The sequence below is a fragment of the Meleagris gallopavo genome, chromosome Z, assembly GCF_905368555.1.
Source record: "Meleagris gallopavo chromosome Z, MGAL_WU_HG_1.1, whole genome shotgun sequence".
Lineage (NCBI taxonomy): Eukaryota > Metazoa > Chordata > Aves > Galliformes > Phasianidae > Meleagris > Meleagris gallopavo.
The window spans coordinates 24,407,740-24,433,553 of NC_139435.1; the positions used below are offsets into that span (position 1 = coordinate 24,407,740).

Genomic DNA, 25,814 nt, shown 5'->3' on the forward strand with positions numbered 1-25,814 from the left:
TCTTGCAATGATATATGTTGAAAAAGTTATCAGTGCAGTTATTTTGTGTGAAGATGTAATTAATGAATTATACGAAAATAGAAAATAATCCAAGCAGCTGAGTAGGAAAATCATAAAATTATTCTCAAAATAATTCAATAAATTTATTGAATTATTTTGAGAATAATGAATTAGTGGAAAGCAGTTTTTGGCTTCTTTTTTTAATAAGCAAAGATGTGATTGTTGCTTTAATTTTTCTAAGTGATGTCATGATCATAACTTAGATAATTACTAAACTTCTAACTGCATGTTTTTTCCTTTCGACCCACACTACTTTATTTTGAAACATGTCAGGAATTTTTACCTAGAGGCTTTCAGTTTTAACTTGTAACTTGAATGTTTCTTTGTCATACAAAAGCAAAAACTCAGCTCACTCATCTGTTATTCTTAGGTTTATCTAAGCAGTTTAATAATTTCTTTAATCTTTCTCTTCTTTCTGCCTGCAGACAGAATTTCCTTTTTTTTTTTTTTTTTTTTTTTTTTTTTCCAGGTCTGTATTCCTTCAAAGCAGAGGGAGTGTTGTGCTGTTGCAGTCAACCAGGTGATAAAGCTTCATCCTACGGTGGAAGCAGTGGCAGTCTCACATCTCATGTAACTTCCTGTTCAGGCTGTTGCAATGTGTCTCTATCAAGATGGTACACTTACTAAGGGTTCTAAATTTCTTAGGTGTTTGGTGAAGGCTGTTTATTTCTTGATGTTACAAAATTGCACCATTAGTGCAGTTTTGTCCTGAACAGACTTGATTTTTAAGCTTTCATTTGCTCTTCCTTACCTTCAGCCATTTAAAATATCCAGAGCTGCAGTGTCTCACCCATCAACTGGGGGATAAATTTACCTAGTATAGGAATCTGTAAGAAGAGGATCTGAGATGAGTAATGCTCCTGATATGGAAACTCCAGTTAGGAGTTCAGTATTAGTGGAATGGATCCAGACCTTACTGTGGAAGGAACTGGAAGCTAGGAAGAGGCTTCAAAGTGAGATGATTAGATCTGCCTGACTGCCTCTGGCACTTGACATGACTAAGAAAATTAGGATAAAACGTTCAATTAGAAGGGGCCTCCAAGGACTGACCACTTCAGAACTACCCTGAAGGTCAAAGACATTACTGAGGGCATTGTCCAATGTCTCTTGAGTACTGACAGGCACAGAAATCAGCCACCTCTCCATGAAGCCTGTTCCAGTGTCTGACCACCCTCATGGCACAGAAATGTTTCCCAGTGCCCAGCCTAACTCTCCCCTGGCAGCTCTGTGCCATTCCTGGTCTGCCATCAGTTCCCAGGAGGAGAATCTGACACCTCTGCTGTTCCCCTCCTCAGGGAGCTGCAGGGAGCACTGAGGTCCTCTCGGCCTCCTCCTCGCCAGTCTGGGCAACACAAGTGTCCTCAGCCTCTCCTCACAGGACACACCTTCCTGCCCTGTCACGAGCTGTGTTCCCTCCTGGATGCTTCAAGTTCCCCAAAATGCATTTTGATGGTTAATTCTGCAGCAGCTTCACAGCTGCAGAACTTACTACCTGCAGAAGACTTATACAAAAATCTTCTAGCAACTTATTGGCTAAGCAAAGCACATTTCATATTATCCATCTGGAATATTGAAAGGATAACATTAACTCAGGCTGATGCAGTATTATATATTCTTCAGAGCTCATCAACAGTTCCTGCTTGGGACTGTGCACCAGTGCAGTGGTCACAACTTCCGAATAAGGTCTGTTGTTCTAGCAGTGCCTCAGGGACTCTGACTTGATGGATGCTTTAACATCCTTTTTATCATACAGTGTGGAGTATGAGGTTGTGCCAACACAAAGTATAGCCGGAGAATTCTCTCTTTTGACAAGATGGCTGTGCTTTGTTAATGCACTTAATGTGGGGGATTTGTCTGCAAGGCCCCTCCAGTTCAGTGTCATCAGCAAACTTGCTGAGAGTGCACTCCACTCCTGCACCCAAATCACTGACAGAAATGTGGAATGGGACAAGCCCTGGAATTGAGCCCTAGGGAATGCTGCTGGTGCCTGGCTTCCAGCTGAGTGTAAATTGTGAGTTTAAAATGTGTGCTAAAATATTGCTGGTGGTGTCTGTATTTGCTAGCACTGAGAAGATCTCTTTTGGATGAATGGTTCCTCCAGAAGAGATTAAATCCATGAACTGGTGCTAGTTTGTACTTCAGAGAGTTTGAGCTCTAACATGAAAGGAGCTGCTGATGGGTCCATGTATAGTTTTATAGACTTGACAGAGCTTTAAAAGAAGAAAATTCAGTGTTTTTCTGGTGTTCACATTAATTTTAATCTGAAATTACTTCAGCAAGATCTTGGATTGACAGTATTTGAGGAGTTCTTGCTCCTGTGGTGTCAGTACTTTAGTTCTTACCTTGTCATCTCCCTTAAATGTCCTGCTAGTCTGTTGGGGGACTCTGATTTTTAACTAGCTTGTAGTATATCCTGTTCACAGTTGAAATACTTCTGGAAATAGCCAGCTGCTAGCCAGACTGGGTGGCCAGTTATGTAGGAAAGTTCTTAATAACAAATCAACTTCTTCAGATATTTAAATGCGAGCTTTTCAAAATAAATCAGCTGCTTCTTCCTCTTGTTATCTTAGAGCTGTTTACTTTGAAACTGTCTGGCCACTTGTTGCTGTGTTGTTGTTCTGTGGCTTCAGCAACATAGGTTAGGAGTAAGACAACTGTGTAGCTCTGCCCATGGCTCTGGCCTGTCTCATGATGACAGCTGGGCTGTCCATTCATGCACTGCTCTTGCAGGAGGTGCAGAATGGCATGTGGCTTGCAGCTGGAGTTATTTGCACTGAAGGGTGTAGCAGAGAGTTGGGTGGACTTTCCTAAGTGTTGATGTGAAAGGAGGTATTGGAGGGAATTGCTGGCTGGTACAAGCCAGCCAGTAAGTGTTGAAGATATTGGTAAGTTTCTCTGATGTTTAGATTCTGTTGTCTTGAATTTCAAGTCAGAAGTGATGGGTGTGAAGGAGGCCTGGTGAGAAGAAGTGAGTTTGGGGTGAATGAAACACCTCAGGATGAAAGAATGGTCTTGCCACACTTCTGCCTGCTCTCCCATACACACAGACTGAAACCTTCCTTTTCCGCTTATTGAGCACTGTTCGGGCTCATGTACCTCTTCATAGGCTGGACATTAATAGGCACCATCCTAATTAACATAGAATCATAGAATCACAAGGTTGGAAAAGACCTATAAGATCATCTAATCCAACTGTCTTCTCATTACCACTGCTACCACAAGCTACTGAACCGTATCTCGCAGCTCCTCATCCAGATGCCTCTTGAACACTGCCAGGGATGGTGACTCCACGACCTCTCTGGGCAGGCCATTCCAGTGCCTGACCACTCTCTGAGAGAAAAAGTTCTTCCTTATGTCTAATCTAAACCTCCTCTGATACAACTTGCGGCCATTTCCCCAGGTCCTGTCCGTTGCCTGGGAGAAGAGGCCAAACCCCTCTTCACCCCAACCTCCCTTCAGGAAGTTGTAGAGTGCAATGAGGTCTCCCCTGAGCCTCCTCTTCTCCAGACTAAACAATCCCAGCTCCCTCAGCTGCTCCTCATCAGACTTGTGCTCCAGACCCTTCACCAGTTTAGTTGCCCTTCTCTGGACACGCTCCAGGGCCTCAACATCTTTCCTGTAGTGAGGGGCCCAAAACTGAACACAATACTTGAGGTGCAGCCTCACCAGTGCTGAGTAGAGGGGGATGATCACCTCCCTACTCTTGCTGGCCACATTATTTCTAATGCAGGCCAGGATGCCATTGGCCCTCTTGGCCACCTGGGCACGCTGTCGGCTCATGTTCAGCCGAGCATCAACCAACACCCCCAGGTCTCTTTCTTCTTCACAATCAATTCTGGAGAATTGGGGGTTGTTGTGGCCAAAGTGCAGGACCCGACACTTGGCCTTGTTGAACCTCATCCCATTCTTCTCAGTCCAGCAATGCAACTTATCTAGATCCCTCTGTAGGGTTTCCCTACTCTCAGGCAGATCCACACCACCTCCCATCGTGGTGTCATCTGCAAACTTACTGAGGGTGCACTCAATTCCCCTCATCTAGGTCGTCATCTATATTAATATTAATAAATATATTAAACAAGATGGGCCCCAGTACCGACCCACTCATAACGGGTCACCAGCTGGACTTAACTCCATTAACCACTACCCGTTGGGCATAGCCCTCTAACCAGTTCCTTATCCAAAGAAGTGTATATCTGTCCAGACCACGGGCAGCCAGTTTCCCCAGCAGAAGCCTGTGAGAGGCCGTGTCAAAGGCTTTGCTGAACTTCAGGTAGACTACATCAACGGCCTTTCCCTCATTTACCAGGCTGGTCACCCAGTCATAGAAGGAGATGAGGTTGGTCAAGCATGACCTGCCCTTCATGAACCCGTGCTGGCTGGGCCTGATCCCCTGGACAACACGCACGTGCTGTGCAATCTCACCCAAGATGATTTGCTCCATTACTTTCCCCAGTATCAAGGTCAGGCTAACAGGCTTATAGTTCTCCGGATCCTCCTTATGGCCCTTCTTGAAGATAGGAGTCACATCAATGTGTGATCACTCCAATCCTCTGGGACCTTTCCAGTTAACCAAGAGCGCTGATGGATGGCCGAGAGGGGATCGGCAATCACCCCCATCAGTTCCCTCAGCACCCGAGGGTGTAGCCCATCCGGTCCCATAGACTTGTGACAGTCCAGATGGAGGAGAAGCTCTCTGACTGTCTCCACCTGAATCGCCGGGGGTATATTCTGTATAGGGTCCCAGACTTCAAGATCAGGGCATAAAATACCCAGTGGATAACTGGTCTGGCTATTAAAGGCAGTTGTAAAGAAGGCATTGAGGACCTCAGCCTTCTCCTTGTCCTCAGTGGCCACATTCCCTGCTGCATCAAGTATAGGATGAGAAATGTCCTTGGTTCTTCTTTTGCCATTGATATATTTATAAAAGGATTTTTTATTGTCTTTTACTGCACTGGCCAATCTGAGTTCAAGTTGGGCTTTTGCCTTCCTAACTTCCTCCCTGCATACCTTAGCTACTCCCTTGTAATCCCCCCAAGTAGCCTGCCCCCTCTTCCAGAGGACATAGACACTCTTTTTCTCCCTGAGTCTCAACAATAGTCCCCGGCTCATCCACACCGGTCGTCTTCCCCTGCAGCTCGCCTTGCGGTACTCAGGGACAGCCTGTTCTGGCGCCTTTAAGATTTCTGTCTTGAGGTGCATCCAGGCTTCCTGGACCCCTTTACCCTTGAGAAGCGACTCCCAAGGGACCCGTGCTACAAATGCCCTGAACAGATCAAAGTCCGCCCTCTGGAAGTTCAAGAAAGTAGTTTTACTTGTCACTCTTGACTTCTTCAAGAATAGAGAATTCTACAATTCACGGTCGCTCTGCCCAAGACAGTCCCCAACCTTCACTTCTCCCACCAGCCCTTCTCTGTTAGCAAAAACCAGGTCTAGCAGGGCACCATCCCTGATAGGCTCTCCTACCAGTTGCATAAGGAAGCTGTCTTCCACGCAGTCTAGAAACCTCCTGGACTGCTTCCTCTGTGCTGTATTATATTTCCAACATATATCAAGGAAGTTAAAGTCTCCCATGAGAACAAGTGCTGGCGATGCCAGATGACGTACCAGAGTCATTTCTCCCCTCTGGCTTAAATGTGAAAGATGTGGTTATACTTTATGCCAGTTGAAATGACACATTTAAGTACTGTGGAGAGAGGCAGGGCTGAGGAAGAAGAGGCAAAATTAAGTTTGTTTTTGAAGACATCGGTGCCTTTGTCACCTGTCAACGGTTTACGGGCTGGTTCGGCCCGGTTCCGTGACTAGAAGGGCGGAGGGATCCGCGGATCCGCGCCCCCGGAAAAAAAGAAAATAGGGGACCCCGAAATAATTGAAAACAGTGGCAACAATCTGAGGTAAAACAAAGTAATTTCCTAAATATGGTATCAACAGAATTTTATAAGGAGAGAGAGAATGTGAAATTGATGGTGGATCGGCCTTACCACAACGCTGAGATGAGAAGCGCAGGCAGAGAAGCGCAGGCGAGAAGCGCAGGCAGAGAAGCGCAGGCAGAGAAGCGCAGGCAGAGAAGCGCAAGCGAAGCAGTGCAGGCAAAGAAGAGAGCATCAAGTGACCTTGCCGGGAGTTATATCTCCTCGCTGACCGCAAAGCCCCCTGGGGAAACGTAGCTGCTCTTCTCCTCTGGACAGGCACCCGGAACTTGAGCATCAGCAGTCAAACCCCCAGTGCATTGCATGATGTTATGATGTGGAATACCGATAATGAAAAATCATGAAATCATGACATCACCCTAGGCTGTACTTGTGTTTGAAAACTAAGCTATGTAGCCAAGGTCGAGTCATACTCAGTGCTTGATTTGAACAGTCTCTCCAGACAGCAGCCAAGGGGGTTATGTATCTATCTTAGTTTTTAATTTTTAATAGCTATGAGTAATAGACTATGCATTGTTTCCCTCAAGCTATCTCCAGTGATAAGTTTTCTTTTTTTTTGTTTTTCAAGATAATGGCATTCCCTGTGGATATGTTGAATGGCTACACTCATGAAGACTTGGAGAGCTCTGCAGAGGACTACTTGTCTGAACTTCGTTATAGGGATCCAAATCAGCCTGAATTCTTATCCCTGTCAGACCACAGCAAAGTAAGAACGAGCAAATAACTTAGTCCCAGTTCTCTTGATACACCTGTGGATTTAAAATACTTAAAAATACCTGTCTATAACTGTTGAATTGTATCAGTATTTAGACATCTTTTTTTCTAAATTCCTATTTGTTTTATTCTGTAATTGCAGAAAATCTGGGTGTTACTATTTACTGCTTCTAGGCAATGCATCTGTATGCATAGTTAAGGGGCTCGTGATTTACTAAAACTAAATGCCTCAGTCTGCATCTCTTCCAGTGATCTTGATGGCAGAATTCAATTTTTGATTAACAAATTTTACTGATTTCAGAAGTGATTATTTTACTTTCTTTTTATGAAAAATATTCACTGCAGTTAGGAATTCTAGCAGAGGCTGACTATGTCATTTCATGTTTTAAACACTTAACCCTTGAATGATCTTGATTCTATTTAGATGAACACTTCTAGTAGTAACAATAAAAACAGCAGCACGTAGCTAGCTTTAATGAAAGATTTGTCTGTGCTAATGTCATGGTTAGTGGCATAGCATATCATAATCCTTTTCATATTGTTTTCTAGGAAAGAAAGTCTATTTAACACAGTATTAACTTCTGTCTAGTCTTTGTTTATTAACAAAATACTGAAAGCATGTGAATTTAAATAGCAAAATGCATTTTCAAAAAGGTGTCAGCTCCCTAAAGATTGATTTATTTGACTATTCTTATGTTGTTGTTGAGAGGAAAATTAAGCATGCAAACCTGAGATTCATAAAGGGTGTGCAATTTTAGCGAAGAAGATGCTTTTGAATCAAGCCTTTCTACCTTGGTACATCAGGGTTCATGTAACAAACAGCAGTTCAGCTCTGCCAGATTATTTTTGTGCCTACCTGCCTGCTTTGTTCTTCTGTTGGTTTTGGCAGCTTAAGTAGCTGGAGCAGATACAGACACCTAACTACAGTTGTGCATAGTAAGCTGCAATCAGCAGAGAGCTGTAACAGTATCGGTTACTGTAGCTAAATCTGCAGAGCCTGAGCTTGAGCTTTTTGCAATGTAAACTTTCTAGGAAGAAATGTCTGAAGTGATGGCCAGGATCTGATGCTTCTCTTTTACAATTAACCATTAAGCATTTGGTTTTCAGCATTCGTCTTGCTTACCCTGCTAAACCATTCTCTCTGTATATTTTATTAATGATGTATTAGTAAGAGTCTACTGAAGTATTGTACACTCTTGTTTCAGATTCCTATTAGCTTGTCAAATGTGGGCTTCGTTCCTCTTTATGGTGGAGAGCAGACACACAGAGTTCTTGCTTTGTTTGCACCAGAGGACTCTCTCACAGGTTTCATTTTAAAATTCTAATCTGTGTTGCTGTTTCTTTTTCTGTGATGAATACATGTAACCCACCCCTTGCTCATTCCACACTAGCATAGCTTATAACTTTGTTACTTCTGTATTAATTGTTTACTGCCTACTTGTTCCTATACTATTCTTTTTGTTGTGAATTCATGTACAAAAGTGATTGAACTTTGCCTGCTGATTAGAGTAGGGCTGGACCTTTTGAATACACAGTATGTGTAGCATAATAACACATTACTCATCTGAATCAAAGTACAATATGCGTCTCTTGATTACTTGGATGTACACATCACCTCTCCAAATAATTTGTTGAGCATTCATAAATCCATTAATTTGCTGATGAACTTAGAAGCTTTTGATTAGAAGTGATTGCTCAGTACCATTTGTGAATTTGTCTTTACCTTCAGTTCCTGACATAGCTCTGGCTAAGATAACATCTCACTGATATATATATATATATATATATATTTTTTTTTTCCCCCTCACTTTTCCTTGTGTTTTTTTCCCCTTTTCTCCCTTACAGTCTTCCATATAGTACTAGGTATATGATATCCAAGTGTGCCACAAATGCTAGCAGAGCATTCTTCCTAAACACTAATCGTCTGGCCATCAGCCTTCTTACACTCACGTGACTCTCTAGAACAGATCTATATCCATTCAGTATCTATCTCAATTCACAACCCAGAAATAAAGTATGCACACACACTAGACTCCTCTTCGCAGGCCCAGATTGTGATGAAAAGAGGTACTAGAGTACAGTGGTGAAGGACAGCATTTGTGTCTGAAAAGCAGTTTCTGTGTTATACTGTACAAAATCTACATCTAATTTTACTGTTTTTGCTTTTAAAGCAAGATTTTAACGGGACAGTTGCGTAAGGGAGGGGAACAAAGGGGGTATGTAGCACCAGGAATATTGTGCTAAGGTAGTGTAGTAAAAGCTGCATTAATCTAGTGCCAGGTAGTAGATGTTTACTTTAATTACTATAGTGGTATTCCTTATTGTTTGACAGCTACAATTAATATCTTCTTTTGGAATGATAAGAATCACTAATTTTTTTTCGCTTGTTGACTCTCTCAAGCTGTAGCCCTGTTTCTTGCTGACCGGTGGTGGTTAGTTGATGACATTTTGAAAACATCTGTTCCTTCTAGAGAAGGGCTTCAGCAGGTAAAGTTTTATGGTGTTTACCTAGCACTTGTTTCTATCCTTCAACATGTGATGGCAACTAACTATTGTCTGAGATAATACGCTCTTCTACTTTATTCAGAAATGAGTTAGCTACCTTACATAAGAAAACAAGGGAGAAAGGAGTAGTACTAGTGGGAAGAGAATTTTCTAGTGAAAGTGTTTACAGAGCACTTCAGTGCATTAATTATGTATGCAAGGTATTTCCATGTTAATGGTGCTAAGACATCATTAAGTGGAATGCATTATAATGAGTGTGGCCAGTAGGTCGAGGGAGGTGAACTTCCTTTCTCTACTCTGTCCTATCAAGACCACATCTGGAGTACTATGTCCAGTTCTGGGCTCTCCAGTTCAAAAAAAAGAAAAATCATGTAGAAAGAGACCAGTGGAGCACCATAAAGATGATTAGGAGCCTGAAGCATCTCCCATATGAGGAAAGGTTGAGAGACCTAGATGTATTCAGACTGAGAGGTGACTGTAAATATTTTTAGAAATATCTGAAGTGCAGGACCCGAATGGGTGGTATCACATTCTTTTCAGTGTTCTGCAGCAACAGGAAAAGAGGCAATGGGCAAAATAAATTCTTTACTTTGAGGATGATAGAGCACTGGAACAGGCTGCCCATGGAGTTTGGGGAATCTCTTTCTATGCAGATATTCAGCACCCACCTGGATGCTTTCTTGTGTGATCTACTGTAGAGAGCCTGCTTTAACAGGGAGTTGGATTAGATAATCTCCAGAGATTATCTAATCCAATGTTGGAAGGTCCCTTCCAACACCTGTGATTCTATGAAATGTTTTTTCCTTACTCTTCAGAATGCAGTATATTTGGTTATACTGGAACATCTTTCCATGGAGCACTGTGTTACAGGAATACATATCAGTCTTATTGGGAAACTGGTAAACTAAAAATATTGAAAGGAACCTGTTTGATAGAGAAGCATTGGAGCTAGTGTTCTGCAGTAGGCAACACATGGGGTTTGGGAAAACAACTTGTTGGTATCTGCTTTTTTTGTTCATTAAGCTTTGTCAAGACTACTAACACTTGTGCTGTTTTTTTTTCCTGAAACTGGAAACCTCTATCTTTCCAGGAACTTCATTTTTATCTGCTGGTGGAATTTGGGCAGTCTTTGAATCTTGTATTAGATTCACTCTAGATAATTTGGCATGTTGCATTGTTTTCTGTGTTCTTCGTAAGTGTAGGACGGTGTGCAACAAGAAAAGCTGAATCTCTACAGGTGGGGTAGCTGAAACCTTAGGCATTGGAAAGGGAACATGGTTCCTTCATTCTTCCTTTACAGTGGTTAGGATAGTAGTAAATTTAAATCACATTTGTGAGAGAAACCCTGCAGGACAGAGAAAATGGTATTGAATTTCTTGTTTTGTCCCACAGAAAATGCTGCAACTGGTTTTCCCACTGCATTGCACTCTGTGCTTATCACTGTGTCAGCAATCATTGAGTGTGCTAAATCCTGCTACCCAGTGTGTTTTCTAATGCCTCCTCTGTAGGATTTCAGTTACCTGCTAGCCTGGGAAGATTGAGGCTGCCATACTGCTATTGTAGCGACAACAGTTTTCAGTTAAAACATTCCCCGCCTCACACACCCCTGGTACCTCTCTTTTATCCATTGGATTGGGATTGACATGTTGTGAAAGATACTCGATCTGTGGTAGTGCTTTATACTTTCTATGGCATGAAACTATATCCAAGCTCTCAAACCTAGGAGCTTGTCTAGGTTGAACCTGCTTGTCTTGACTCCATTTACAGATTTGTTAGCTGGCAACTTTGAAGAATAAAATATCTGCTGTGTATCACCTGAATTGATCACTCTTCTGAAATGTTATTCTGTGTTTCTTTAGGTGAATTCTGTGGGGGAGAGGATAGTTCTGTATGTTCTGAATCGAATTATCTATCGCAAAAATGAAATGGAGAGAAATGAGACCCCATTCCTTTGTCACAACAGTGATGACTATGCTAAGATCATGTGGAGAAAAGGAGAGGCTGTTGGGTTCTATTCTGTTAAACCTGCAGGTAAAAGACTTATGAACTGTGGGGAAATGGGGAATGGAGATAAGGAGGTTATTTGGAAAAATAGCCTTAGAAGCCTTGCAAGTCTAGTGCGTTGGTGTTTTCCTGAAGTCAGGAAAAGCCAGACTGCAGTTAAAATTTCTTGCTAGTAGTTCTTGGTTCTTAGTTAATCTCCACGTGGAGATCTTCAGATACAGACGGTTAGGAAAGAGTAGTGGAGCTTGATAAGTTTGCCAGAGGGCATCTAACTGATGTAACTATCTGTCCTCATTTTTAAAATGAAGCACATTTGTTAGTCTCAAGACAAAGTATATCTTATAGGCAACTATATGCTTCTCTGCTTCTCTCTCTTTCCTTATTAGGAGAAAGGGTTGTGGTTTTTCATTTTTGTTTTCTGCTTGTTTGGTTTTTTTTCTTGCTTTTGATGTGGTTCGCAGTAACTGGCAAAATGAGGTCTTCAAGATAGATACTCTAGATACTCTAAAAATACTCTAAAAATCTACTGAAATAATAATGGATATTTCTTGTTTCTATTAATTCAGGAGCTTCTGTAAGCCCATACCATACTTACTGTTACCAGCTACCAGTGCTGGACACAATCTTTGTAAGAAAGAAGTGTCGTGGGAAAGACCTGGGGCTAATGATATTAGAAGACTTTGTGGAATCTTTTACTGAAGCCCCTCTTGGTCTACGGTATCCACTATCATCTTTCTTGTTCAAAGGCAAGTTCTTTGATTTATTATTCTGATCTTCTTTGTGCTTTCTTCACATGTCACATTATTGCTGTCATTCCAGCTGTGTATTTATGGCCACATCCTCAGTTTGTGTGAAATGTTCTGCTCTTCATTGAAGGCTGAAAATCCTGATTTGTATAATATTGCCGAGTATTTCCTGATTAGAGTTTAATCCTCTGTATGAAGTTAAATTATTGGATTTCTGTTGGCTTTATGCCTAGCTGTGCAGGTTACAGCTGTATTCCTTCCAGAGTGGGCTGAGTTGTTCTGGGTATGATCTCTCTGTATGTATCTTCTTTGTACCACCTTTTGCTTACTTGCTTGAAAGTCTCAAAAGGTCATTGAATTCATTCTTTCTCAGATCGTCTTGTCAGGTGAGCATGCTAGGCTGTTTAACTTAAATACACAAAGGAAAAAAAACGTGCAAGGAAACCACTTCTGGCTTTTTCATTGATAGCCTGGGAGAGTGATGTCGCTAAGAACCACAAACGTTCAGGAAACAATATTGCTTGGGACTATTCAGGGAAGAAATGTTTCCTTTGCCCAGGTTCTCTGGGCTTGTCTTATTTTCTGTATATCTGCCAGGCTTATTTCGCTTATTTCTGTTAACATTTTCATCTGGCCTTCCTACTTAGCCTCTGGAAATTTTCTACTTTTCTAATTACTGCTGTTTCCTGTTGGATCTGGCTGGAGAATTTTTTTTTTTCTCCTGCTAGTTTTAGCCAACAAATTTTACTGAATATAATTTAACAGCTAATCCGTTTCCCTGTTGGAGCAGTCATGGAGTGACTGTGTTGATGGGTAAGAGAAGAACAGCTGATACCCTTTTCTTAACTTTTGTAAGGCATTTCACATGGTCCCCTGCAATGGTCCTTGCCTCTAAACTGGAGAGAGAGAGAGATTTGGTTGGATTATTCATTGGTTAAGGAATTGGCTTTATGGCTGTATTCAAGTAGTTGCATTCCACAACTCAGTTTCCAGATGGACACCAAGATGCCTCTCTGGGGTTAGTGCTGGAACCAATACTGTTTAAAATCCTTAATGACATAAACAGTGGGATTGAGTGCACTCTCAGCAAGATTTTGGGTGATGCCAAACTGAGCGGTGCAGTTGATAGGCTAGAGGAAATAGATGCTGTCCAGAGGGACCTTGACACTCTTGAGGGTGGTACATGTGGACTTCATGAAGTTCAACATGGCTCCATCAGATCTGGACAATCCCAAAGATGAAAAAAGGCTAGGTGATGAATGGATTGAGAGTAGTTCTGTGAAGAAGGATTTGAGAGTGCTGGTGGATGTGTAGTAGTACAACATGAGCTTGGTGGGGGCACTCGTAGTTCAGGAAGCCAACTGAACAGAGATGTGCATTAAAAGAGGCATGGCTAGCATCAGAAAGGCATTATACTTGTTATAATGGATTCAGATAAGAGCCTGCGAAAAAAGGCTGAGGGAGGCTTGTTCAGCCTGGAGAAGAGGAGGGCACAGAGGAGACCTTACCGCAGCCTTTCGAAACTTAAGGGGGGCTTATAAAAGAGATGGATAGAGACTTTTTACAAGGACCTGTACAGACAGGGCAATGTGTACTTTCTGCTGAAAGAGAGTAGACGCAAGTTAGATATAAGGAAGAAATTCTTTACTCAGAGGTTGTCGAGGCACTGGAACAGGCTGCCCAGAGAAACTTGTGATCAGCAGGGACAGTGAGAAATTAAGTTATAAAACTCTGAAGAGGGTGCTTTGAGAAGAAGGGGGAAAAAAGCCCTTCAAATTTTATTTTCAGCTGATGATAGTAACAGAAAGCAAGGAAATCATGTTTGTTTAGACTGGGCTGTTTTGTCAAGCAGTTCTTTCTGTGGTGATTGATGAAAGACTGCAAATTAACTTATTTCAGATAAACCTCAAAAATGGAGGTAAGAATGAATATATACTGTTTCTAATACAGTTTTGTTTGTTTGTTTTTTTCTCTTCTCAGCTTGTAATCACTATTTTGAGAAGCACCCTGGGAATAATGACCTTTTTTGCGAAGTGGAAGGAGCTGGATTTTGGTTCCAGAGAAAATCCATTGTCTCTGTATTGCAAAAGAAAGAACTCGCAAGTATGGATGATTTTATTTTGTTGTTCCCTTATGGTTTATGAAAGTTGTATTGGTTTGACAGTGACTTCTGTGAACGTTGCCTATGGAGACTAGTAGAAAGACTTCTTCGCTGTTGTTCTGGTATCATATTAGAAGTGGTTAATTGATATATGAAGATACTATAGCTGTCTTTTTTTCCCCATTGTCACTGAATGTTTTTATTAACAGAGGGCTCTCAGAAAGCAAGTGTGAGTTTCCGGCAATCTGCAGCAAATGAACGGAAGACTGAGCCAGAAACACAGCTAAGTGTAGGTACACATACAGTTTCTTCTTTACTAATAAAGCTTGAACTGTAAGAGTCTTCCATAATCATATCATATACTAACTCTAACTACCAGTTCTTCATGGTCAGTATATGTTTTTAACTCTACAAAAGAACGAATTTCTGAACTTAATGAAGGATTTTAGCAGATTAATGCGTGTAATCCAACTAAATGCTGTGCATGTTTGATATTTGTTTCAAGTTCTTGAAGAGCAGTCTTTGGTTTTGCAGGCAACCTATACTTTCCATGCCTGTCTTCCAGCCCTCTGCATGGCTCTCTGGACCCAATCCAACAGCTCTGTGCTGTTGTTGTTTATTTCAGAATTTAATTGGCTCACATCTCCATTATAAAAGACAAGTGCTTTAGTTACTTTTTGCATGGAAGTTGTCTTCCACTAATGTGACAAACTAACTTGGGATTAAAAATACCCCCTTGGTTGTGGGGAAAAAGAGGTCCTCACTTTTTTCTGCTGAGGTCTGTGTAGGGAGGTCTGTGTTACAACTATTTGCATAATAGTTGGGGTTGTCACTTTCTAATGGTATAGAAGAGGAGAGAGTTTCAACTGGCTCTGAGATTGAACTGTCTAGAAAGGCTGTTGAACAGCAGAATCACAGGAGAAGTGGAGAAAATGAGGAAAAGTGCTTATAGAAGTTCACATTCACATCACAGTTCAATACAATTGAAAATGTTTGTTTGGCATTCTGGGCTGCAGATTATCTGTATAGGAGTAGGAGTACTGCAACTTCCTGCAAAGTAGTGACATTCTTAATCTCTTTAATCTCTGTATGGTAAGAAGCAATAACTCATAGTTGTCTTTGATGTGTATGCTAGTTTTAAGGTTATAACAGTCTTGACACCATCATCACTGATAATCACTAATGATCATTTCACCAAAAAGATCCAAAACCTCATATTTTGGTTGTATAGCTATATAGGTATCCTTGGAGGGAACAGCAAAGAGATATTAGTAGTTTTTAAGACATTCATGGCTCTTTTTGAAGAACAGTAAAGTAACAGATTCCAAAGTGCTCCCAACACCTCCCAGCTTGAAAGAATTACTGGCACCCCTTTACTGGCACTTCTCTGCTGTACTGTGTACAGCTCTACATGGAAAATACAAGCTGTCTGCACAACCAGACTGTTCTTCAAGAACTGGAAACAAGGCTCTGCAATGCTTTGAAAGCTGTTGGATCACTAAATAAAACAAAACCAGAACAAAAAAACAGAAAAACTCACCTTTCCTTAAAGCTGAAGAAAAACATCCTGTGAAGTTATGCTTTCACATTATTTTATAGTGTTTTATTTTATGTTTTAATGCTAGAATGATTTATCATTACTCTATAAATTCTTATATATTGAAAGCTTGATTGGAACTGTTTCAAACTGCAGAATCTGCATGGGGCCACTTGTTGTGGGTTGTTTTTTTTGTGTGTGTTTGGTTGGTGGGTTTTTTTTTGTTTGTTTTTGTTTTTTTTTTTGTTTTTTTTGAGTTGTGCTGAAAATTAGGTTAAAAAAGAAGCAGGAAACTGGATGCAGGTTATTGCCAATGCTATGTTACCTACAGCAGCTAAGAGCAATAGCTATATTCTTACTTTGATATTTGTAATTTGTGCACACCTCAGATTGTCATGTGCTCAAACACAAAATCCTCTTCTAACTTGCAGAAAAGAAATTGAGATACTGGGATGGTATGGATGAGAGAAGGAAAAGAACATAAGGAGAGAGGGTTTAACAGTGTGTGCTGGCTGTGCTTGCAACCTGTGTCACTGCTGCATCAGTAGGCTCTTTTTTTTTTTTTTTTTTTTTTGCTGATCTGATCTCTTAAAGATAACCTATGGGATACTGTCTTTTGTTGACTACATGGTTAAAATAAAACTACGAAATAGAATTCAAGTATAATAAGTGTCCTGTTAAATTTTGTCAGCTACACTAGTATGGACCCTTCTCTTTGTACAGAAAAGAAAGGCTCCTAGCATCCTATAGATTCCTGTTTTAAAGTGAATAATCAAGAAAAAAACCTTGTTATTTATATCGGGTTACTTTCAGGTCTTATGTTGGAGCCAGAATAAAAATGCAGAAAAAATATTCATGCTTTTAGTAAAGATGATTTTAGAAAAATGAGTTAGGAGATAAGAAACATCCATTGCTGCTTTGGAAGAAGCAGCTTAACTTCATCCCAGTCAGACCATCACAGTTCTTGTCTAGTCACTTTGGAAACAATTTTCCATTCTTAATTGAAATCACTGGTAGTGGACACTATGCTACATTTGGATGGCTTTCTGGTGAGGCCATCTGGGATAATTGACCCTTCCTCTATCAAAGTGTGCACTTAAGCATGTTATTTCAATAGTGAAGTACTTTTATTTACTTTCTCCATGAGAGATGACCTGCCTTTGATCGGCAGCTGTGCCAGCTTTCTCTCTCTTCCAGCTAATATCCTTGGGCTTTGCAAGGCCCACTCCATAAACACTGCTGGTCTCACCACACACTTGCTTCCACTTGTCTTTTAGCTGCACTGGGGCCTTCCTAGATGGGGCTTTACAAGACTTTGGTCTTCAGAGCTGGCTCTGCTGAGACTCTTGTTTTCTCAGCTTTTTCCTAACCTGCTCTATCTGTTCCAGGGCAGATATGCACAGACACCTGTTATTTTCTTTGCCATATAACAGAAATAAGGGAATTACACTTGAAACACTTAAGAATGGACAAATAACAAGCCAGTAATGGAAGACGGCAGTTTCATTATCTGAACATTTCTGCCATTTTTTACTCTAAGCAAATAATATATCAAATTTCTTCTTAATCAAGATCTGCTAGTTAGTAGAGGAATTGAATGTATTTGCAAAGTCTCTTTAGGGCAGTATTTAGGGCAGCTGGGAATATTTTGCCAGCTGTCTGATGTCTTTTTGCCAGACTCTCTCAGACCTGGATTAAAGTTGACTATATATGCATTTAAAAACAAAAGAAACTTTTGCATTAAAATTATTAGGACTTTCAAGACATAATACAATTCTTTTAACCGTCTTGTTTACTTAAATTGCTATTTTTGTACAGACTTGTTTCTAAAACAGATTCAGAACAGAAAAGAATTACCTTCAATTCAGACTGTGCTTTAATGTGAAGGGCTCTTACAGTTTACTGTGGCAAGAAAATAAATATTCATGTACCAAAATTCTTGTCAGCAGCAATCACTTGCGTATTAATCAAAACAGACTTGCTATAACAATGCAAATTGCTTGAAAATTTTGTCTTCAATCTTCTTTAAAGCACATTTTTTGCTTTCAAGTGTAGAGTACTCTAAAGCAAAAGCTTTCAGTGCTGTGTGTATGTAAGTATATACATACTAAATTAGGAGTGGTTATAGTCACTCTTCCCCACTATCAGTTCCATAAAAATATTTTCAAAGATACAACCATAGATAGGGAATTGAAGGTATTTCAGAGATTTCTGAATTTTTGAGTAATACTGGGTTTGCTTTTTTATCAGGCTGACTCTCAAAAAGACCAAGAATCATTGGATGACCATGAAAGCACATCTGAAGGTAAGAATAATGTTGATTATCAGTATTGTAATTATAATGGATTAGTAGGTCAGCAAGCTCTTTTATTGCCTTCTAGCTTAGCGCGTTCATCTAAGAAGCATGTGGAAAGATGCCTTCCTCTATGGTGCTGTGGCCCAACTCAAGCACATTTGGAAGTCTTTGGATAAAATTATTTGTTATGGGTCTTACTAAAAAGCTATGTATGTATATTCAGAAAATAAGTACCACAGTGAAATGCTGTTTTACTTGCACTTAGTAGCTTTAATGAATGATCAGGGTATATATCTTAAACTGCATTTGTTCACCTGAGCTTGTTTATTTGTTTATTTTTCTGAAGAGCCGAGCGTAGCACACGTTTCCATTCAGACACGAATCAGTCATTTAAAACGTCCCAAGACAGGAAAAAATAGCCAGGAATCTGGACCTGAAATATCGCAAGGAGATGAGGAAAATGTTCCTCGTGCATCAGCAGGCAGGTAAAGGAGATGATTTTTTATTATTTTTTATTCTTTTGCTCGGGCAGTCACCAATTATAGTAGTTTTTCCCACTGTGGTAACTAGAATTTCTTCTGTTTTATTTATACTTTGCTTGCTTGATCTTAAAATTACTGTAGATAAAGCCTGTTGTGAGAAAAGAAATTGAAACATATGGAGAATGATAGCACCAAAACATCCATTTCTGATACAGATACTGGAAATAACTATAATAAAATAGGGAGGCATTAAGTTGTATTTATAAGTGAACTTTGTTCTATCATAGATTGGTCATCATTAGAGTAAAAATATCTGTACTCATACAGCACAGACTATTGCTGTAATAACTGGAGGTGTATCTGCAGTGCTGTGCAGTCTGGGAGACATCTCTGTCTCTGACCTCTTGTTATGCTGGCATAAAATAAAATCTGACTGGGGTCTACATATAACTATTTGCTACAGGCCAGAACTTCCCACTCGCACATCTAAACGCTTAGAAGTTATTGAGGAAGAACCTGAGGTTGATGTTGAAAGTGGTGAGGAAATGATCACTTCAGAAGAGGACCAGAGTGTATTAGAAACTGAGCTACATACATCACCATCTGAGAAGTTGAGTGAGAAGGAGGTAAGATGGTTTCTAATAATCACAGGAGATGACTGTATTCAGAGTGTGGCTACAGTTTCCATTGAATATGTTTCCTTGCTGCCTTGATCTATGTGATTGTTCAGTTTTTGCACCAATGCTTTGTTGAGTAGCATATCGGAGAAGCTAAAACTTGTACAGAATTACTGATAATAGAAAATTCTTTTAAACTTATTGCATCAGGCATGACATTGCTAGCTGTTTGAGGGAAGGGGTTATCTCTCTCTGCTCTGTGCTGATGTAGCCTCACCTCAAGCACAATGTGTAGTTTTTGGCAGAATATAAAAAGAATATAAAACTATTAGAGAGCATCTAAATAAGAGCTGTGAAGATGGTGAAAGGTTGAGAGGACGAGATGTTTGAGGAGCAGCTGATATCTTTGGTTTGTTCAGCCCAGAGAAGAGCAGTCTGAGTGGAGGCATCATGGCAACTTCAGCCCCTCATCAAGGGAGCTGAGGGGCAGCACTGAGTTGTGCTCTCTGGTGACAGTGGCAGGGCCCAAGAGAATTGATGAAGAGGCCTCATGGGAGGGTCAGGTTGGTAATTAGGAAAAAGTTCTTCACCAGAGTGTGGCTGGATACTGGAACAGGTTCCCTGGGATGGTGGTCATAACATAAAGCCTGTTGGAATTCAGGAGATGTTTGAAGAAGTGATCTTGAAGGTAAGATTTGGCTTTTGGATGTTCCTGTGTGGAGTCAGGTGCTGGAGTTGATGATCTTGTGGGTCCCTTCGAAATCACAGTATTTCATGATTTTTTTGAAGTAGAGTTCTTAGGCTCTTCAGCAGAATAAATGTTTAGCTTGTTTATTGACATAGCGTTCTTGATTAATTTGAGCTTCTTAGATATTGCAGAGAACTGGAATAAGGTCAAGGTCTGATCCAGCACCTCTGAAAAAAGGGAAAAAGATTAACTGAAGAAATCAATAGGTGATGTGCTTCACTGACAACTGTTGCCTCTTTCTTCTCACTGTAAAGCTTGCTTGGCTTTATAGATAAAAGTTGGATTTAAACAAAGTCTTGTTACTGTATACAAGCTTAAATTTAGATCTTGGAGTATCCTTAGTGCCTGATGATACCTACAGGATTTTATATTCTTACTGATTTCTGAGAAAGTGGAAAATAAACTGTGCTGGGCTCATCATCTTGCATATCAAGGAATGATTGTAGCATATATGCTACTCGGTTTGGCTGTTAACTGTAAGCTATAGTCAGAAACTTAGGAGAGGTAACAATGCCAAGTTAATGTGCTGGATTAGTAATTGCATAGCTGGTATGTGCTGGATTTACTATGTATTTCAAGCTACCTGAAGGTAGGTGCTTTTCTTACTAAAGAACAAATTTACAACACATACACTGCTTGTGTTAGGGATAAATCTTGGCATAATCTTGACTTTAAAATGTAATTTTTAGGGAACTCCATCTGAATCTCTTAATGGGGAGGTAGCAGAAGAAACTAGTAAGACCTTCATTATCACTGAAGAGGAAACTGCAAGTGAAGTCCTAGGAGTTGAATCAAAGTTGCAGGCTGAGAGTCAAGAAGAACCCTTAACACTGCTTGTTCCATTAATCCTTGAGTCTTCAACAAAGCCTTCAGAAGACACTGTGTCAGAGAAGGTGAGAGAATTGAAACAAAATGTTGTTTTTCATTTGGAATGTACATATTTTGCTGTTTCCTCTTTCTGTTATGTAACAGTTAGGAGGAGGCCCCCACCACTGTACGAAATTCTTGGGAGATGCAGTTACTAGGCCAGATGATGCAAATCCATTGACAAAATATACTACCATTTCTGCTTTGATATGCAGAAGTGGGGCATATATTTACGATAATTTTCTCCAGTATCCCTTGGCAGTACTGAAACAGCTCTTTCTGAATTGTTTGTTGGATATGTCTGAAAGCAACATCTATATTTTATCTACTACATCTTCACTGATTGAGTATACAAGCAATTAATTACTGGTAAAATACTCTTCAATAACACAGATTTTACCATCAGTGGTTTTGAAACACTGGTATTTTTCCATGGGTATAATTTCAGAATATGTCTACTCTTTTTTTTTTTTTTTTTTTTTATAGTTTGAATATGAAAACATAGTGGGGTACTCTGGATATCAAATTCAGTTCACAAAATAGTTTTGTGCAATGAGGAGGAGAGGGTTGGTTAATTGACTGTATATGCATTAATGGGAACTGTTGAATGCCAAAATATCCTTTGTAGTTGCTAGCTGAGGTTAAAAGTTGTTCATCCTCTTCTATCTTAAATTAATAATCCCTTTGTTTTGGACACCCTCAGGTTTTAAATGCAAATGATTCAGAAGTACTGACTGAAGAAAGTGCAATGGTGGAGAAGAAGGGCATTGAGGAAGACAAGCAAGAATCTGAAGAAAAAAAATCATCCACTGAAAATGTAAATGCTTTAACATCAAAGGAAGAAGTCTCAAACAATGGGCTACCAAACTCTACCAAAAGTGAAGCAGTTAAAGAAGCTGATTCTGAAAGCGTGGCACGCAAACCAGCTTCCTCAGTGGAAGATCAAAATGAGGAAGCAGAGCAGAACTCACAGGAGGCTTCTGTTGCTTTGGGTCAGAGCTCCTTGATAGTGGTTGAACTGGAGAGTGTTTCTTTTCAGCAGCCTTCTGGACAGGAAGGACAGAAGAACCAGACAGAAGAGCACTTGGAGGAGTCTTCTGAGCAGACAGAGCAGTACACGCAGACAGAGCAGTACACGCAGACATCAGAGCGGGCGGCTGACAGCAGCTCTGAGGAAGCAGAAATTGAGGTGCCCGTTGTGGATCGGAGAAACTTGCGGAGAAAGGCCAAAGGTTACAAAGGTCCACCCAAGAAAAAAGGAAAGCCGGCTTAAAATAAGTTGTTAATTCATCTATTTGTACAAAAAAAACTTATGTAAAACACTAGGGTGTAACTGAAACATATAGGACACAGACATTCAAAATAAATACTGGGTTGGACTTCCTTTTGAGATTCATCACCTTTGCTCAAGATTTCTTAAATTTTTAACCAGTAGACATTGATCTTCTTCAGAGTATGAAAATAAGCAGCTCGTCTCCTTCTTTTATAAAGCATACATGCTAAATAAAGTTGTGCTAGCAAAGGAACAGTTTGCATATTTCAGGTGTCAGTCTTGGAAGGAAAAATGAAGTGTGAAATTCTGGCTTTGTTAAAGTTACTAAAATTTTCATAGAATTTCATGAGGCCATTCATCACAAATTATTTTAAAAGAATTTAAAACATTCGAGTGTTCTGCATCTCTCCGCAGTAGAGAACAAGAAACATCCCTCCTCTCTTCTTGTTAACTCCCCACAGGCTTTTTCAGATGAGATTAGAAGAATGCCAGATTGTAATTCTAGGTCTCAAAATATACAAGAAGTTATAACTCTGTAGATCAAAACAGCATAATGGAGCATCTATCCTTCATTGAGTCAAACTGGAGAGAATGGCTCTGCTTCTGACTCCAAACTAGCAAATTTGATTTGCTAATCACTTGAAACAGCTGAGTTACCAGTAACAAAAGCAGCGCAGCATCTACCATAGCACACACCTGAAATAAAGTTTAGAGTTTAGAGTTGTGTGCACAGTAAACTATATCTGTAGCTTCCGAAGTGAATGTCTTATTAAGTGTGAGTTTTCCCAGAATGTATGGAGTGAGGGCTCCAGTACACTTACGAAATTGTTTGAACAGCCTTCCTAACTACTTGCATGTGCTGAATGGATACTTGCTTACTTGTTATGTTATGGGACAAGACAATTTTTGATCTAGTATTGGTCTGATTGGAAGTGGTGCTTTGTGTTTTCCGGATAATTAGCTGATGCTGTTAAAATGTTGTAACTGCCAGGTATGTGACTCCTGTGAACTCTGAAATTTCAGGTGATTGTGACATTTATTAGTGTCAAAGTATTAGTGGATGTTTCAGCGAATGCTTTTTTTTTTTTTTTTTTTTTTTTTCCAAACTTCTATGCCTTTAGGTGTTATCAGGAGATTGTTGCAAATATTTGTGATTCCCACTTCCTTTTTGTAAATTGATTGTAATTTCTAGACGATTCCCAGTTCATAGATCTTACTAAAAACAGGAACTAAACCTTGCTATATACAAGCAGAAATACAAACAGGCTATTATGCATATTTATTTTCAGAAATTCTCCTAGCAAAGTATATATTTAATATAATTTGTCAGCTTTACATTGAGTTACTCCTTAATTTGCAATATGTTTATATCAGTAAGTGAAATTCCTCTTGTAAAGAGCTGAAAAGTAAGGAATAAGAAAGAACAGTGGTTCTAGTAACATGAAATCACACGGCTATTTGCCGTGCTATCTAATCTTAGATTAATAAACTAGTCTCCTACTGTGACTTGGAAGTGCTGGGCTTCTGAAAATTGATATTAGGCTTCGCTTGAATAGTTGCAGTGCTGTCTTAATTTTTATCCCTCCATGAAGCTGAAGTAAGAATCTATTTTATGCCTATAGTTTAAGCCTATTTATAAAGTGTTTTAGCTAAGATGTACTCTTATTATTTATTTCACCTGTTGAAGTACAATCCTATTTTTAATCTGTTAAAAAAAAGGCTTATGTGGGAGGTGTTGCTTTTGTTTTTATTAGACACATGTATTACACAAATTTTTGATTCAAACTTCAGAGTTCAGAGTGGATAAGATAACTGAGTTTGTTGGATGTTGAGCATGGTTGTAACTCCCTGTCAACGTGCAGTTACTACTTATGAACACTGCAACTGACAAATGTTCAAGATCTCTTATGGTTGTTTGTAAACACATTCAAGTGAACCTTAAGAATTCCTAAAACTAATTAAACATTTTTTATATAGCATATGGAACAAAACTTGTTACCGATAGTATGATTTGTCTTATAATGCAAAGTTACTGTAGAAAAACAACAACAACAACAACAACAAAAATACATACAAAGCACACATCTGTTACATTGCTAAGGATGAACCTGATAGTTTAAAAAATGCTCTTTGTATGCAGTTTTTAGTCATTCATTTTGTGTTTGCTAGAGCAAACTTTACTACGTACTAATCTGTTAAATACTTCAATTGGTACAAATATATTCACATTCAAGAATTCTGTTGTTCACAAACAACTGGGAGCCACTTATTTCCCTTAGATGGATTTTTTTTTATGCATATGTTTGTCATTTGGTTTTCCCTGTAAGGATGGAAAACCCGTTGTGAGAAGGTTATTTAACTTCTGATATTTCTTTTCGTGGCTAAGTTGGAACTAGTTTCAATTAGTATCTTATTCTTTGGACATTTATGTATTGAATGCAGGGAAAACAGAATTATTAAATGAGGTCAGTCTTGGTTTCTGCTGAAAACAGTCAGGTATCTGATCAAATTCCAGAAAGTTTTGAAATACTGAGCTAAAATTCATGTCTTTGGGTGTACTCTTGGGTAGCTAGCTCTGTTTGTTTGGGGTACCTGAGATAGTAGCTAATGGCCTGATTGTTATCTACCTATTGTGGGCAGTCATGGTGCAATTAGCAGTTCTAATAAGCAGTATGGTCTTGAAATCTAGAAATAGTTCTTAACTGTGATCACAGGAGTACTTCGAGCTAGAGTGGAGTTTGTTTCTCTAATAATTTCTTGGGCATCAGTTGTCTTGCAGTAAATATTGAGTAGCCAGACCAAACTACTGATTTAAATAATAGTTTGTATTGTTGTGATGATTGTCCAGTTGGAACAGTAGTTTAATAATCTATACCTTTCGTTACATTGAAGCAAGGAAACTTATCTGACAGCAGTATCGACTGAAATGTTTTACCTTGGGAAAAACTGTTTTATGCCTTGACAGTTTTTCTTTTGTCGGTTCACTGTCTGACTTGAATTGCTAAAGAATTTAAGATCTTACCACACCAGCAACCAATGATTAAAACATCAAGTTCATTTGTTTGTACCAGATACTGTTACGGTATGCTGAGAACTAGATGTGTATGGTGAAAGCGAGCAGTATTATTTTGAGCTTTATTTAGCCTGGGAATGGAGTTTAAAGAATCTTTATTTGTGATTTCAACCTCACACTTAAATAGTAAATGGTTTTGTGTTTGAATGCATCACTTGTTAAAACGTTTCTCTTGTACTGCTGCTTAATTTTCAATAGAACTTGCTTTGTCTCTCATGGTTTTTTATGGTTTCTTCATTTCTTGCAGAATTCTTGTTTGCCATTCTTATGTTCCATAGCCCTTTACATAAAAATATGTATTTATTCCAATTTGGTTTAAATTTGCTTTAAATAGGTCATACTTTGTTTGTTGGTGTACTTCTTTTCCATTTCATTTGTGGGTGTCAGTAATCAAATCGATCATTTAGAACTTATCAACACTACTGGGATGAAAACAGCAATAAATAGGCCTAAGTTTCATCCTTTCCTCGAGTGACCGTTAAAAGATATTACCATGGGGATATACTTCTATATTTATTTTCATGAATGTGGTGTTAGATGTTTTTTAAACTAGTGTTTATAAATCCTATGAAAAATGTGATGCTGTTCTAGAGTACTGTACTTAGAGCTAGTTAGTGCGTTCTGAATTTTCCTTTCTTTGTATTGTCTTGACTGCTTTGGAAATGTTTTGAAAAAGTAATAAAACTTATTTTGTGATTTATTTTTAAGTATTTGATTCCTTTCTGCTATGCAGGAGGCATCTTTTAAAGTGGTTTAATTCACTAGAACAAAACAGTGTAGTTACATTAGGTGGTATTTTGCAATCTATTATCTTGCAATCTGTCTGCTACCGAAGAGCTTTAAATGCTGTAAGCATATTCATTG

General features: G+C 39.4%; 1 protein-coding gene across 3 annotated transcripts in view; it reads left to right on the forward strand.

Annotated features, from left to right (window-relative positions):
• The window catches only part of FAM169A (family with sequence similarity 169 member A), a 38,229-nt gene extending 12,579 nt beyond the window's left edge, over positions 1-25,650 (forward strand). For 2 of the 3 annotated variants that reach the window (XM_085213645.1, XM_085213642.1), the window contains exons 2-13: positions 6,556-6,693; positions 7,907-8,006; positions 9,103-9,188; positions 11,066-11,237; positions 11,777-11,956; positions 13,937-14,059; positions 14,267-14,346; positions 17,845-17,899; positions 18,237-18,375; positions 18,836-18,998; positions 20,427-20,630; positions 21,308-25,650. In XM_085213645.1, the coding sequence (XP_085069771.1) occupies positions 6,556-6,693; positions 7,907-8,006; positions 9,103-9,188; positions 11,066-11,237; positions 11,777-11,956; positions 13,937-14,059; positions 14,267-14,346; positions 17,845-17,899; positions 18,237-18,375; positions 18,836-18,998; positions 20,427-20,630; positions 21,308-21,877 (2,010 nt within the window). In that variant the 3' untranslated portion in view covers positions 21,878-25,650. The remainder of the gene's footprint in view (positions 1-6,555; positions 6,694-7,906; positions 8,007-9,102; positions 9,189-11,065; positions 11,238-11,776; positions 11,957-13,936; positions 14,060-14,266; positions 14,347-17,844; positions 17,900-18,236; positions 18,376-18,835; positions 18,999-20,426; positions 20,631-21,307) is intronic. The other variant, XM_085213646.1, reaches the window with a different exon arrangement.
• The last annotated feature ends 164 nt before the right edge of the window (positions 25,651-25,814 follow it).